This window comes from Phocoena sinus, chromosome 2, assembly GCF_008692025.1.
Source record: "Phocoena sinus isolate mPhoSin1 chromosome 2, mPhoSin1.pri, whole genome shotgun sequence".
Lineage (NCBI taxonomy): Eukaryota > Metazoa > Chordata > Mammalia > Artiodactyla > Phocoenidae > Phocoena > Phocoena sinus.
The window spans coordinates 89,530,284-89,546,082 of NC_045764.1; the positions used below are offsets into that span (position 1 = coordinate 89,530,284).

The window sequence follows — 15,799 nt, forward strand, 5'->3', positions numbered from 1 at the left end:
TTCAGCAATCTAATTGTATCTATGTATGCTTCACATATTCACTCCTCCCACACCTGGTGACTTGTAGCTCTTAATCCAACACTTCACACCACTTGCTCTAATTATCTATCTGCCTTATGTGTCTGCTGCTTTTATTTGTCCTTTGATTCCTTGTGCAATGCTTAATTCTGTGAAGTCAACTGGTGTGCAGCACAATTTCAGAAAGTACCTTCACTACTGAATAAAAAACAAAATATCTTTACTATATATGCACTATGTCCATTTAATGGCAAAGTAAAAATAATATCATTATAGTCTTCCTCATAGGGAAAATAAAAATAAAATTGGTCTTTTGGGCCTCCATTTGAAAGGGAAAAAAATGACAGAAGTTGAGATTGCAAACCCAGCCTGGGCTTCATGAATAGTCAGGTAGCATGATTACCTTAACTCCAAATTAACTTTCACCTGAGAGGCCCATTTCACATCAGCTTCTCTATCTGGTCTCAACTCATACTGAAGTACCAGGAGTGCCCACTACAGATGCTGGGAACTGGCTGGCATACTGGGTAGCTGGGAAAATGAATTAACTCACTCAAGCCTCCCAGTGTGATTCCTATGGAACTAAGATTGGCAAATCCACAGAGTGAAAATGTTGTAATGATTTCGGCTCTCACCTAGGGAAAACAAAAATAAATAAGTAAACTCAGTCCTATATGTGCAGTCGTATAATCATGATAGACGTTCCAGAGTACTTAGAACCCCCAATCTTGTGTGTGCTACTCTAAGGAATATGGAAAGGATGCCCAGAAAATAATCGCTTCATGAGTTATTACAGGGATAATGATATGGAACCACCATGACCTCTTTACCCAATGCTCTTCTTGTTGAAGCCTATGAATTAGGAGGTCTAGGAATGAGGATGATTGAGAGAAAAGAGATAGAGGGAGAGAAAAAAGGAGCACAGTTTATAGCAATTTAAACTTATAAATGAAGGAGACCTTAGACTATCAGAAATAGTATCCTCCTTGGACTGTCCCAACTGTAAAGGCTCAGTAATTACATTCTAGAGAGAAGTTGGGTCAGAGTGTAGGGGACTAGCACACAGACCTCAGGGCAGCTCAGGCACCGAAGCTAAGCATACTGTTACTCTTGCTTTGTGGTCAGGCCTGGGACCCTGGAAAGGGATCTGTGGGTGTTAAACTTTAGTGTAACACCTTTTGTCTGCCTGGACTGTTTATGCTTTTCTAGATTGTCACTTACAGAAATCCACTGTTTCTCGCCTCCAATCCACTCTTCCACTCCAGAGAGACGTTTGTTTTTGTACTGAGACAGTTGCTGATAGGCCACAAACTCATTTGTGAAGAACTTGATCCCCACCATCTCAGCCACCATCGGACAGTCTGCCCACTCGACACCCATCATGAAAACCACGGGCCTTAGGATATAGGAGCAGATGACCTGGGTGAGAGAGACAGTCAGGAGACAAAGACTTCTCTAGAGCCTTGACTCAGTCTCCTCCACCCTTCTCCTCTCCACGCTCCCTCAGTGCACTGTGGGTCAGGAGGACATGCACAATTCAAGGACTACTTAAACACACCCTAGAGGGACAGCCCAACAAATGGAATCCTTTACCTGAAAAGTGAGTCCCTGTATGTCTACCAGTTCCCCTAGCCAGGAGAGGGCAGCATTGATGAAGGCCAACACGGCCAAAAAAGCAATCAGGTTGGCTGCTACGTTAGCAGCAAGGCCTATGGCATCTGTGGCTCCATTGCTGGCAGCTTCCAGAACATTCTTCTCCTTCCTGTGGTCATTGGGCATAGGGGAAGAATACAGTGTCTAGAGTAATCTCGGCTCCTCAGAGAAGAGCTGTCCCAGTGTCCCAGCAGTGCAGGAGTGCAACAGGAGAGTGCAAGAACAACTTGAGAGATGATGGGGGTTCCTAGTGACCCTTTTTGTGGAAATAACACTGAAGCAGAATCAGATTTAATCGCCATGAAATGGTACTGACACAAAGGACAGAGGATAATGGCATGCAGAAGAGAGAGGCAGGTGGGAGGGTTAAACAAAAGAAAAAAATCAACATGATTAGCTAAAGGCAGAGGTAGACAAGAGGAGATATGGAATCATATTATTCCTTCTCCAGGAGACTTGAAGCCGCTACCACCATAGCACCACTCTTGACTCTACACCTGACCTCACCATCTCCCAATTATATGCCTCATTGGACTCACCCACGGGGCAATTTTACCCCCTCCTTATTCTTGAACTTGGACTCCTCCACTTCTGGATATACCAGCTTTGACAAAGCAAGAGCAGAAGGGGCAGCCATCACAGAGGCAGAAATCAAGGATGACGCGTCAATCTGTAAGGCCAGACTTAGGAATGAGCATCTACAGAACCCAGAGTTGGGCTCACCCAGGAGTGATCAAACAGACTATGCTTACCCCAAAGGATATGAAGGCTCCCAAGACAGTGCCTGAGATGGTGGCAAACCCTCCAGTCATCACTGCATGGACTTCTGAAAGTGTCATGTCTACAAGGTATGGCCGGATGAGCAGAGGTGCCTCTGTCTATAAAAAAGGAGAAGAGAGTCAGATTCAAGAAGGTACAGCTCCCCATCCCAGAGTGCCCGCCCCAGCTCCAGACACACATCCCTCCAGTGTGGGTGCTCTTCCAAAACTAAGCTCTGCTCTTAGGCTCTCCCAGTGTCTGGCTCACCCCCTCTGGCACCTAATCATATCCTGGCTAGCACTCTTCTCATGTGTTTTCATATCAGTTTGTCTCATCTATTTAAAATTTAGAATGCTATAGAAGACAAACAGTATATTTCTTTTTTATGTTCTCAATGTCTAAACTATATACTCGGGAATTCCCTGGTGGTCCAGTTGTTGGGACTCCGCACTTTCACTGCCAAGGTCCGGGATTCGGTCCTTGGTTGGGGAACTAGGATCCCACAAGCCACGTGGCGCGGCCCAAACAAACAAATAAAAACTATATACTTAGTGAATGAATTTAGTATAGTGTACTTACTGAGTACACATTCATTGCTTAAACGGTACTCATTAAATGAACTGCAAATAGATTACTGAAGCCCAATGTTGATGAAAGAATCAAAAGAAATAATGTTTGTGAAAATGGTATGAAATTATGAAGACCCAACTAGGTAAAATATATCTAGCATTGACCTAAGAAATTCTTATTATTGAATGAGTGACAACTGTGTGCCTAGTGCTATATGATATGCTAGGGACATTCCTATGAATAAGGCAAAGTTCCTACGCTTAGGACTTTATAGTCTAGCAGAGGAAACTAAGCTGATTATGGAGAATTCCAGCAAAATGCAGCATGCTATGGTAGAAGTGTACAGAAGTATTCTGAGAACATGTCAAATACCATTAATCAGCCTGGGGTCTTAGGAGAGAAAGACCTCAATACTAATTCCTTGTCAGTTTGACAAGCCATTGTCCCTAACATTGAGTTGATCAGTCAGTAGCATATACTGAACACTTACTCCATACAGACAAATGTATCGAACAAGTATTACGGGGACAAGCTTTGGTGTTAGCCCTGAGCAAGGCAAGCTATTGTCTCCTCAGAGATCATGGAAAACAAAGGTCACAGGAAGAAACCAGAATATGGAGGAAACATCTTTCATAGCCCCTGAAAGGGGATGACTTGGACCAGGCCATTTCCCTAAATTCCTGCGTAAGAAGTTGGATCTGTGGTTAAGTATGTCCCCCTTACATACACCCAAATAAGTATTATTAGGTAAGAAAGGTGAAAGCAATGAGCTGAGTTCCAAGTTTTCTTTCATCAGAGTGACTGGCTGCCCATACAGTCTTCATCTATTTGACTTTTCAAAAGGAAAGCATACATTTCTCAAACTGTTTTCTGCCATACTCTCTGTTCCCCAGAGAAAAGATCAGAAGGCCTCAGGGTGCTTACCATACCCACAAAGATGTTTCCTGCCACAGCCAGGGTCTCTGGGGCAGTGGTGCCCATGGTGATTTGCAAAAACCAGGCAATCTAAAGGGATGCAAAGATCCAAACCATTAACATTAGCAGAAATCTTGGGGTGTATCCATCAAAACTCCTCCTCCATTATGTTGGTAAGGAAACTAAGGCCTAGAGAAGAAGAGGCACAAGGCCGAGACCACAAACCAAGTTACAAACAGAGCCTGGACCAGAACTCAGGACTCTTGGCTTCCAGAAAAAGTAGATTAAAACTTAGTATGAAATGGCAGTTCAGCCCATTTTTTCTCCCTGCTCTGCCCCTCAGCCTGCCTAGGGCCTGGTCCTGACCACCTGATATCAGGCACGCTTGAAAGAGTTTGCTTTTCACACTCGTTCTAATGCTCTAGATCTGACATATGATCATTTTTTCCCAAAGTAAGTGCCATCTTCATACCTCTTGATAGATCACAAGACAAAGCCCCACCTCCTGACTGTGCAGGAGAATGACTCACCTTCTGAACTACCCACTGCACAAAGCCCAGGTAGTAAAGAATGGACATCACACATCCAAAGAAAAGGATGATCGGTAAGGCCTATAATGAGAATGATGGGGCAACCAGTGAGATACTACACTGAATGTGCAACTGTGTGCCATACGGAGACTGTGTTTCAGGTCTCTAAGTTAAGTTCTTAGCATCCCAAGCACAGCTGATACAGTAATAGATACTCTGGATATTTAAACACAAGCTAGTCTAGGAATAAATTTTAAATGTATTGCAAATCTATTATGCCGTCAATACTAAGCCACAAGGAGATGTTTTCTGAGCCTTCTTCTCCCACCCCTATTTCATTCCAATTTCAGTATGACAATGATCAAAGGGCAAGAGATTAATGCTGCTTCCTATATGGATAAGATCAAATCCTCTTCTTACGGTCAAACTGGTATATAGACTGGCTGATATCTTGGATACACATCTTCGTCATCTCGCTTTATCCCCCTCACCCTCACTGCCACTGACCCTCATTCTTGCTCATGAAACATGTGACCTGAAAAGCGAAGATATCCTTGACCAGCATATCCCCAAAAACAAAACTGGAGCCAGCCACAGTATAGTTGAGAAAAATCTGAAAGAAAAATAGAGAGAGAGAACAAGAGTGAAGCCAGAAAGGACACAGGGAAGATAGGATCAGCCTCATGTATGATGAGGACCTAGTGCTGCTACTGAGGTTGGCCTCCCTTTGACAGCATGGGAAGCGGCCTAAGTCACTATGAGCTACTCATTGAATGACAGAGGACTCAGCTGTTCCGTTCTCTTTATTTGTATGCATAGTTGTACCCCAGTATACTCTCTCCTTTCCCACCAGATCACCCACCACCATCACTAACAAGACACAGCCTGATCTCCTCATGCTTTCCCCCAGTCTCCTTTCTCTAGGGTTCTAAAAGAGCTCTCATATTCAATTTCTCATACCTGAATCTGGTTTCCCAGCCATTGAAATGCATTAAATCCAGGATCAGCTCTGATGACCAAGATCCCAAAGACAAACTGAAGACCTAGGCCCCAAAGCACTGAACTCCAGGACACCTGGGACCAATAAGAACGTTATTCTAATGTGAGCTCTAAACCCGACTTGTTCATTACCTGGCTGGGGTTTTAAACATGGGTACGTGTACTCTGGAACCACCTTAGCATGTTAACAGTAAATCTGGGGTAAGATGGAACAGGGAGCAGGGGGATATAGGGCAGTAGTATATAAAGAGCCATATACGTCTATGTGGTTTTCAAAACTATGCCTACAGGTTAGACCTCACACACAGACACACGCACACATACATATAAAAGCATTATAAACCACTACTTTAATATTACTATGTGCAATGCAAGCTCATTCTCTATTGTATTCTATTTCCTTTCTTTCCTTCTTTATTTTTTGTTTTGTTTGTTTTTTCTTTAACACTGGTCTGGATCCACAAAATTGCTATCAAGGCTCACTAACGGATCACAACCTACAGTTTGAAAATAAATGGTCTAGGGCCTGTGAGAACTTTAAACTTCACTTAGGGGCAAAATTGTCAAAGGGGCCAATTCCAGAGATTGTTAAGAACTTAGTTCTATGCCTTTGTAATAAATACTTGGCTCATGCACTTTGTAATTAGTGACACATGGTCCTTGGCTAGCTAGGTATTACTATGCCCACCCTGCAATACCCAAAACTCACTGCACTGTGGTGTTTGGAGCAGGCAAAGAGGATGAGGGTGAACATGCAGATTCCTGCGAAGGAGATCAGCTGCTCTGGCCTTTGGGCTGTGTCTAGAGCCAGCCACAGGATAAGGCCAACCAAGGAGACTCCCGCGAACACACTAGAGAGGGAATTTCAAGACCATGTCATCAAATCAGTGAGTGAATAAGAAATCATTAACTTTACCTCTAAAAAATAGAAATTCACCACAAGGATAAATGAAACAACCCAATAGATTAGACACAGAGACATATCTTTAGAATCATTCATCTGGTGGTTTCCCAGTTAACACCTCTCCCCTCCCCTCAACTCTTTTACTCACAGAATGAAGCTGAAAGAGTCCAATCTGAGGACATACATCTCATGACCTCCTTTTCTTCAAGTTATCATATCAGTAAGATGTGATATAAAGACTTATTCTTTAAGAATGTTCTAATGCATAACCAAAATATTTAAAAAAGAAGGAGGAAAAGTCCTCCCATGGATCTCCACCCACTTTCCAACCACTCCAAGGGCAAGAGTAAAGGCTAAGCCACAAATCAACTACTTAATGCCCTATGGTCCCTTGATGTACCAAACAAACATGCTTGATCAATACATAAACTAGTCTCCTCATGTCTGAGTGTTGGAGTCATTTCAGTTCAAAGGAAAAGAATTAGAAGGTGAATCACATATGAAAAGAAAAGAAAACAAAAAGAGTACATTGTCCGTTGAGATGCCATAGGAACAACGATGACGACGACAGAAGGGATTACAGGTCAGGGTTGAATTTTGGAGCTGTTCTCACTGTGAACTCAAAGTGAATTAAATCTGTCTTCCATGGATAACTAATAAGAACGTGCTGCATAAAAAATTTAAAAATAAAATAAAAAAAATAAAGTAACATAATAAATAAATAAATCTGGCTTCCCGAATCCATCCTGTTAATGAAGAAAGTCCTTTCGCTCTATCCCTCCAGTGTCAAATAAATCAATGATCCAAAATTTAGGCTGTAGTCTGGTGTGTTTCTCCAAATGATCACTGTTGCAAACATCCTGAACAGCTATTTTCTGTGCATCCATTGGACAAAAGGCATAAAAGTGGAACATATAGAGCGTCTGAAAGTTATCCTCTCACCCCAGGCGTGTGATCAAAGGACACGTGCATGCCACAGTTAGTTAGATGAGGTGCGGCTGCTGTAGCATCCAGCTCAGTATACACTGAACAGTGAGTTTGCTCCTTAAACTCTAGGGAATTATAAGACACCAGTTGGTGCAGGAAGTCTGGAGGACTAGAGGGAAAAAAAGCACAAAAAGTATCCGGGAACTAAGGGAGAAACACATGACCACCAAATCAATTTGATAGTTTAATGCTGCTATAAGCCTCTTTGCCTTGATTTCTTCATTGAAGAGGAGTATGGTTTTTCTCATTTCTGATACCAGCCCTGACAATAAACAGACTGAAACTCTTCTCTGAAATGGAACCCCTCCTGCCCCCTAGCAATATTGAGACATGAGGCTATAAGAAACTGGATTAAGTTCAGTGTTCAGAGGCCTGTTCCTATTTGCTCGCTGAGCCTTGGTTTTTTTTGTCTTTTTTTAAACATCTTTATTGGAGTATAATTTCTTTACAATGGTGTGTTAGTTTCTGCTTTATAACAAAGTGAATCAGCTATACATATACATATCTCTTCCCTCTTGCGTCTCCCTCCCTCCCACCCTCCCTATCCCACCCCTCTAGGTGGTCACAGAGCACCGAGCTGATCTTCCTGTGCTATGCAGCTGCTTCCCACTAGCTATCTATTTTATATTTGGTAGTGTATATATGTCCATGCCACTCTCTCACTTTGTCCCAGCTTACCCTTCCCCCTCCCCGTGTCCTCAAGTCCATTCTCTAGTAGGTCTGCATCTTTATTCCCATCTTGCCCCTAGGTTTTTTGTTTGTTTTTGTTTTTTTTAGATTCCAACTCTATTTACAATAGCCAGGACATGGAAGCAACCTAAGTGTCCATCAACAGATGAATGGATAAAGAAGATGTGGCACATATATACAATGGAATATTACCCAGCCATAAAAGGAAATGAAATTGAGTTATTTGTAGTGAGGTGGATGGACCTAGAGTCTGTCATACACAGTGAAGTAAGTCAGAAAGAGAAAAACAAATACCGTATGAGCCTTGGTTTTGTAAAGTATAGGGGAGGGTCTGAGAGACAGCCCAGGAACCGTCAAAGGAGGAAAAGGGTAATGGATTGGGGTTTAAGACAAGTTGTGGGATGAGGGATATTGAGATTCTTATCTTACCGTTTCATCCAAAGCTTCAGGCAGGAGTTTTCAAAGGGCTTCAGACATCTCGTTAATTTTTCACCAAGGAACCTCTTCAGAAAGCGGTGAACCAGGACTAAAAGCACCAAACAGGTGAGGACGAACAAGGCCAGTGCCCTATGGAAATTCAAGATGCAAGCTGCCAGGAAGTAGGCGGCATAAGCTAAAAAGAGAAAGTACAGAGTAAGGACCAGCAAGGCAGAGCCCCTTAGGACCAAATGAAGATTTAGTCATGAATGTCTGGGACTTAAGGCAGGTAAAACCCTCCAGTGACCTTACCACCCATCCCTGTCAGACTGAGATGCAATTCTCAAGGCCAGGATAGATGGCTAACTGTTTTCTTGGGGTATCCCAAGGAGGAACCAACTTAGTTTGAATGCTGCATATTTTCACTTGACCCTGATAAAATCTCATTCCCTTGATATTCTCTTTCTATCCCTGGAAGTGGATTTGATCAGCACCCACCTTTATACTCTTAAAAAGTCATCTTTTCTCAAAACTTTACAACCCCAGTCATTTTAATCTTTTCTCTTCAGCAGAGCCATTCTTCTAGTAAACAAGGCTAGTACTAGGGGGTACAGCCATATGGTTCTCATTCCATGGCCCCCTGACTCACCTCAAAATATAATTTTTGTTCTCACTGCCCCAGCTGCCTCTAATATTCACATCAAAGTCCCATACGTCACTGACGGTATATTTTAAATAAAGGTTTGCTATCTATTTTTTTTTTTTTTTGGTCATGCCCCACAGCTTGCAGGATCTTAGTTCCCCAATCAGGGAATCGAATCCGGGCCCCAACACTGAAAGCACTGAGTCCTAACCACTGGACCGCCAGGGAATTCCCAAGAGGTTTGCTATCTTTTAAAAATATTTTATATCATTGATCTTGCCAGTAAACCAGCAAATAAGTAACATACTACAGGCTTCTTTCACAGACTTCAAGAACCATGCCCCTCATCTAATCAAGATACTAAAAAAGAGACAAGCCCAGATTCTCTGACATATTTAAGTCTATCAAATAGTACATTTTGAAAAATAGCTTATCCTCAGAAGTGCAGCTTATTTACTTATTCCTAGAAGTGCAATTCTATAAATTACAGCTCACCTACAAGTAATTACGATCTATACATCATATAGCTCTTTAGATCAACTTGTGAATAAATTTGCTTTCCATCTAGTAATAGTCTTGACACAAGGTCACATTTCTAAAACAACTGTGTCTCTCACTTCCGTGTATCCTCAATACCTTACCCAAACACAACAGGCTCAGCAGGACCTTCTTGAACAAGGCAGCATGTGTCTTACAGAAACTTCTTGCCCTGGTGAAAGGCTGTAGGTTCCTCCTGATGAGAATCCAAAAGTTAAGAACCAAAAATTATTCCATCCCATTTATATCAATTCCCCGAACTTAGATTGCCTGGCCTGAGGAAGAGTTTTCTCTTAATGAAATTCATCCTGGGGAAGTTAGGTAGTGTAGCGATGCCAAAAAGGCCAGGTCAACCTTGTCAATGGGCAGCAGGTCAGAACACTCCTACCCAACCTGGACTAGCAATATCCTCAGTAATTTCCTACCATAGAAGGGAACACTGGTCACATCAGGGAGAGACTACTGGGACCTACTCCTTCCTGTTCCCTAGGGACGAGGGATTGCTCAGCTTCCAGATTCAGAAAAGGGCCTATTCTTCTGAGAGAAAATAAAAATCACATAAACCCATAACCCTGAACAGTCAATCAGATATGAATTGACAGACTGGACGGAAAACACTACCACCCTCAAGAATCCCTGGGTGAGAGGGCCTGAAAGAAGGTGCCCAGCAAGTAGAACTTTTCAAGTTTAATTTATCAAACATTTATATAGTGCTTTCTATGTGCTGAACTCTTTCTAAGAAGTTTAAAAGTACTAACGCATTGACTCCTAATAAGAACTCTTGAGGTGGCTACTATTATCATTCCCATTTTACAGATGTGGAAACTGGAAAACAGAGAAGTACCTTTCCCAAGGTCATGGAAGTTGTAAGGAGCATAGACAGAATGTAAACTCAGGCAGTCTGGCTTCAGAATCTGAGCTCTTAACCATCTTCCTTTGCTGCATCTTACCCAGGTCCCAGGCTCGCCTGTCTCTGCCACTTTTAAATGTCCTCAGCACACTGAAGTCATATGAACAAAAAGCTCTAATTTCCAAACTCTTAGAAGCTCCAAAGAAGGTGAGCCCAGCAAGAAGCCCATCATGCTGAGGCAGGACAGCTTAGCCAGGGCTGGGAGCAACCACTAGCTCCAAATGCCCTGGAGACTTAGCTCACAGATTTCCATGGCTCTTTCTCCATTGCTACCTCTCCCATCTAGCACACTCCCTCCTCTTCTTTATACAAAGCCTTCCTTTTCACTCCTCTCTCCTTCTCCTTATTTCTTCTTTCTTCAAGGACTCCAACCCTTTGTGTTAGTTGAGTAGAGTGTGTATTATCAGATATAGGTGATAGGAGAAAACATTCTTTATCACCACCTGACTTATCAGTTCAAGAGAACGCTTTAGGATCTCAAGAACTCTGCTACCTTTCCATGCTTAATAGAGAAAGTAGTGAGTAAAAACCATTGCTGAGAGGTGTCAATGTACCTGAAGGATGTCAATATCTTTGGAATATCATTTGCAAAGTATATCAAGGAACTAATGTAATTTCAATCCTAGACTTCCCATGTGTGCCAGATATCTTTGGTTTGCCCCTCCAGATCCACTCTCTATCTTGCTCTGTGCCCTGGGATTCTAACCCATGTGGACTGCCTCAGTGGGATTACATAACCGTCTGGATTATCTAGTTGGGGTCTACCAAGAGGATCCAAAAGGAGATCAGAGTGGATGAAAAGACTGAGGTCAGCATATTGAAGTCTTCTTTATCTAACTCTCCTTCTGGGTTCTCTTATATCTTGTCCCTTGCCTAGGAATAGTAACTGTTCATTGCTTCTAGCCTCAGGTTCTTGTACTATTGTTTCTTGTGATTCCACTACATCTTGCACACACCCCTGTAATGGTCTCTCCGTAAATAAACCCCCTCTGTAAATAAACCCTTCTCTAATTATCCTAATTTAAGTATTCCGTCTGTTCCTGTTAGGACCCAAACTGATCTATTAGGTGAAGCTGATTTTAAATCATACCTAACCATATGCCAGTTCAGCAAAGCCATTGCAAAATGAGAGGGGACACTCACTAGTCCAGGATAAATATAAACCACACACCTAGAAAAGATTTCTGCCATTACCTCATGACCACATTCAACCGTTCCCTGGGAACTAAAGATCAGTGGGTACTACCAGAAGTCAGTGAAGAGCACTCATTTCTGCAAAACCCATGAACAACCTGATCCTAGCATATCAATTTACAACTGGACCTCTACTTTAAAAAATTAAAATTAAAAAAAAATCATACAGGACATTCCAAGGAAAAGAGAATATATGTTCTCAGACCCTTTTAAACCGACTGAGAAGCGGTGCATAGAGGTTTGTGCATGGGTGTTCATGGTCCTGGCATCCTGCTTGGCCTAGGATCTTGCTAATACAACCAAGCTCTTTACCTAATGGCTCAGTTTGAGAGTTAGTAACTGTGTTATACTCAGAAGCTTAATTGAGAAAAAAAATCTGTCTGGTAGATGGAGACACTTGATATCTTGTCCATAACTTGCTGTGATGTCTGTACCCCCTCATAAATTCTCCAGGTATGTATGTGGAAGGCTTTCCAGATATGGACTAATAATAACGCTCTCACTTACATGCTTACTGTCTGCAGCCTCAAGTGACAGCATGGGAAAGAGTAGGGTAAGGATGATAGGTTGTGCTAGCTGAACACAGCATTAGTGGTCACTATAGGTCAGGCCTAGCAGCAAGGGTGTTCATGCATTTTCTCAGTGACCCTTTCCACAAGTTGTGGAAACTCCCCCAACTAAGGGAGACAAAGCTATGGAAATTCCCAAGGTCTGGGGTACTATCTTTTAGCAGTTAGAATGGAAGGCATAGATAGCTTTCAAAAAATCCATCTCCTGTGACTGTTGACAGTGGGGCCCTGGCTGAATCCTTGCTTGCCCTGGCTTGAAGTAAGAACTAGAAGAAAGAAAATGAGTCAACCCAGTACCAAATGACGATCTGAGTAAAGGCCAAGACCTCCAGGTAGAAGGGATCAGAATGTTTTCAAGGTGTCCAAAGTTTTCATTTGGTGATAGCATAAGAAGAACTGGTCAGTGGGTATTGTACTGGGTACCACTTTGCCAGATTCAAAGATGTGTATAAAACTGGTTTAAAACTGGATGGGCAAGGGTTGCTGGATAGTGTGGTAGAGGAGCTCAAGAACAGTTACAAAAAGTGTCCAAGGGAGAATGGTGATTGAGAAGCAAAAAGCTTATTAATAAATCAAAGTGGAAAGGCAAAAAGGAGTTGGAACACCAGGGAAGGCAAGAGAAAAGTCTATCAGATGGAAGCCAGCAAACCTACATTGGAGTCAGAGGCTCTGTGCACTGGGGGATGACCAGTTCTGAGAACCATCAGCCCAGGTAGAGTGAGAAGGGAACCTAAACCAGAACACAGCCGGGTGCTTAACTGCTGAGTTGTGATGGATGTGTTGCCTTGGAAAAGGACCCTCTCTCCACACAGGACCCAAATCTCTGCTTGATGTGCAATAAAAAGTCAGATCTTCTTCACACTAAAAGTAGAGATTCAAAGATCCACAGAAACAAGAGGGACTTAGTTAGTGGGTTTTCCAACCGGCCCTTCTACCCAGCCTCAACTTCTTCCTTCCAGAACTCTTATCCCGGGCTTCCCTGGTAACGCAGTGGTTGAGAGTCCGCCTGCCAATAAAGGGGACACGGGTTCGAACCCTGGTCCAGGAAGATCCCACATGCCGCGGAGCAACTAAGACGGTGTGCCACAACTACTGAAGCCCGCGTGCCTAGATCCCATGCTCCGCAGCAAGAGAAGCCACCACAATGAGAAGCCCGCGCACCGCAACAAAGAGTAGCCCCCGCTCGCCATAACTAGAGAAAGCCTGTGTGCAGCAACGAAGACCCAATGCAGCCAAAAATAAGTAAATTTTAAAATAATAATAATAATTTTTTTAAAAAAAGGAGGAGAGGTCAACAACATTCAGTGATGTGTAAGATCAGGTAGCATAGCAAATGAGAAGATGGCTGTGAACAGGTGACTGGTTCTGTTTGAAAGAGCCATTTACAGGAGAGTGACTGGATGAAAATGGAATTGCAGGGGATTGAGTGAGTGTGAGTATATATGGACTACTTTTTCAAAAACTTGCCTCTAAAGGAAAGAAAAACCAGATACTATTTAGTAAGCACTTTTTACCAGGTACTGCAAGACCTCCTCAATCATCCTCCCCTAAAACCACAAGGTTAATATTATATTCACAGGCAAGGAAAGTGAGCCTGCTGGCAAAGTTAGGATTTAAACCCCAGATCTTTCCATTACTCCATGTGGCTTCTAATTAGACATGAAAGACTGGAATTCCAGAGGGAACATTCCAGAATTCCAAAGTTATAATTGTGAAGAGAGCAGAGGAGAGGAGCAGGTAACCATGCCTGTGAATGTCAAAGAAGCTTTCACAAAGAAGAGGACAGATGAACTGATCCTAAAGGTAAAGGGGAAGGTGCTTGCCAAGGGGATGTGTTTCAGGGAGTTAGAAGAGAGGGCTGGGCTACCTCTAGAGGAGGAAAAGCATACTTGAGTGAGCCAAGCATTTTGAAAGAAGAGTATGGGGCTTCCCTGGTGGTGCAGTGGTTGAGAGTCTGCCTGCTAATGCAGGGGACACGGGTTCGAGCCCTGGTCTGGGAGGATCCCACATGCCGCGGAGCAACTGGGCCCGTGAGCCACAACTGCTGAGCCTGCGCGTCTGGAGCCTGCGCTCCGCAACAAGAGAGGCCGCGATAATGAGAGGCCCGCGCACCGCGATGAAGAGTGGCCCCCGCTTGCCGCAACTAGAGAAAGCCCTCGCACAGAAACGAAGACCCAACACAGCAAAAATAAATTAATTAATTAATAAACTCCTACCCCCAACATCTTCTTTAAAAAAAAAAAAAAGAAACAACAGTATGATTTACTGTCACTGAGAAGCAGGGAGCATGTGGATGGATGGTGGGAAGAAAGCTTGCAAAGAAGACAGAAGTCAGGTCATTTAGACTATATATCATGCTTAGGAATTTCAGTTTTATCTTGTAGAAAGCAGAGACCCATTGAAGAATTTAAGCAAGATAATAACATAAGTATATATGTATTTTTTAGAAAGATCACTCTGGAGGCGGGTGGTGAGGGATGGGCTAGGGGCCAGTATGGAAGTAACTGAAGGTGCAGGGGAGGACTCATAGGAGGTGAATGGCATAGGTGTTTGTTTGTTTGTTTGTTAATTTTCAATTTAATCACAGTATGACACTAATTCCTTAATATCAGTTATCTAGTCAGAGTTCAGAGTTCCCTGATTTTCTCATAAGTGTCCTTTGTTAGTTTTGTTCTTACAGTTTGGGTTTTGAATCTGGATCTTTTTAAGGTCCATATGTTGCAGTTGGACGAAGCTTCTTTCAAGTGTCTTTCCATCTGAATGTCCTGCCATCTTTTTTTTGTTGAGAAAAGTAGGTTGTTTGTTCTGTAGGTTCCCCCAGGCTGCATTTTGATGATTGCATCCCTGCAGTACAATTGAACCTGTTACTCCTTCCCCCTGTATTTCCTATAAATTGTAGGCAGAGTTAGAGACCTGATCAGATTCCATTTTCAGCAGGGGAGGCAGGTGTGCAGGACTGTGTCAGAGACGTTGCGTGCTTTTATCAGGAGGCACAGGCTGTCTCTATTTTTGAGATGTTAGCATTGACGACTGTTGCCAGGATCTCTTTTTTTTTTTTTTTTTTTTTTTTTTGCGGCATGCGGGCCTCTCACTGTTGTGGCCTCTCCCGTTGTGGAGCACAGGCTCCGGATGCGCAGGCTCAGCGGCCATGGCTCACGGGCCCAGCCGCTCCGCGGCATGTGGGATCTTCCCAGACCAGGGCATGAACCCGTGTCCCCTGCATCGGCAGGCAGACTCTCAACCACTGCGCCACTAGGGAAGCCCTGCCAGGATCTCTTAATTCATTAGGAAATTCATGTTTTTATTATAAACATTTTATTCAGAATTATATGAACCTTGCTGAATTTTCCTCAATAAATTGTTTTCCAGAATGATCTCCATTAGGCCACTTTAATTCATTAATCAGCTTTTCATTAAGGCATTGAATTATTTTAAATTATTTTCCATTTCCACTTTAAAAGATTTAAAAAATCTCTTCTTTTAAAACTTTGTAACAAAGGCATA

At 42.8% G+C, this 15,799-nt stretch overlaps 1 protein-coding gene across 1 annotated transcript in view; it reads right to left on the bottom strand.

The window, feature by feature from the left end:
* Positions 1-15,799, bottom strand: part of SLC28A2 (solute carrier family 28 member 2) — a 42,219-nt gene that overhangs the window by 12,293 nt on the left and 14,127 nt on the right. Inside the window, exons 5-16 of the mRNA XM_032623102.1 lie at positions 9,727-9,818; positions 8,455-8,638; positions 6,154-6,295; positions 5,406-5,519; positions 4,981-5,058; positions 4,446-4,526; positions 3,925-4,005; positions 2,424-2,549; positions 2,211-2,341; positions 1,612-1,780; positions 1,240-1,437; positions 572-653 (exon numbers count right to left, since the gene is read on the bottom strand). Of these exons, the coding sequence (XP_032478993.1) occupies positions 572-653; positions 1,240-1,437; positions 1,612-1,780; positions 2,211-2,341; positions 2,424-2,549; positions 3,925-4,005; positions 4,446-4,526; positions 4,981-5,058; positions 5,406-5,519; positions 6,154-6,295; positions 8,455-8,638; positions 9,727-9,818 (1,478 nt within the window). The remainder of the gene's footprint in view (positions 1-571; positions 654-1,239; positions 1,438-1,611; positions 1,781-2,210; positions 2,342-2,423; positions 2,550-3,924; positions 4,006-4,445; positions 4,527-4,980; positions 5,059-5,405; positions 5,520-6,153; positions 6,296-8,454; positions 8,639-9,726; positions 9,819-15,799) is intronic.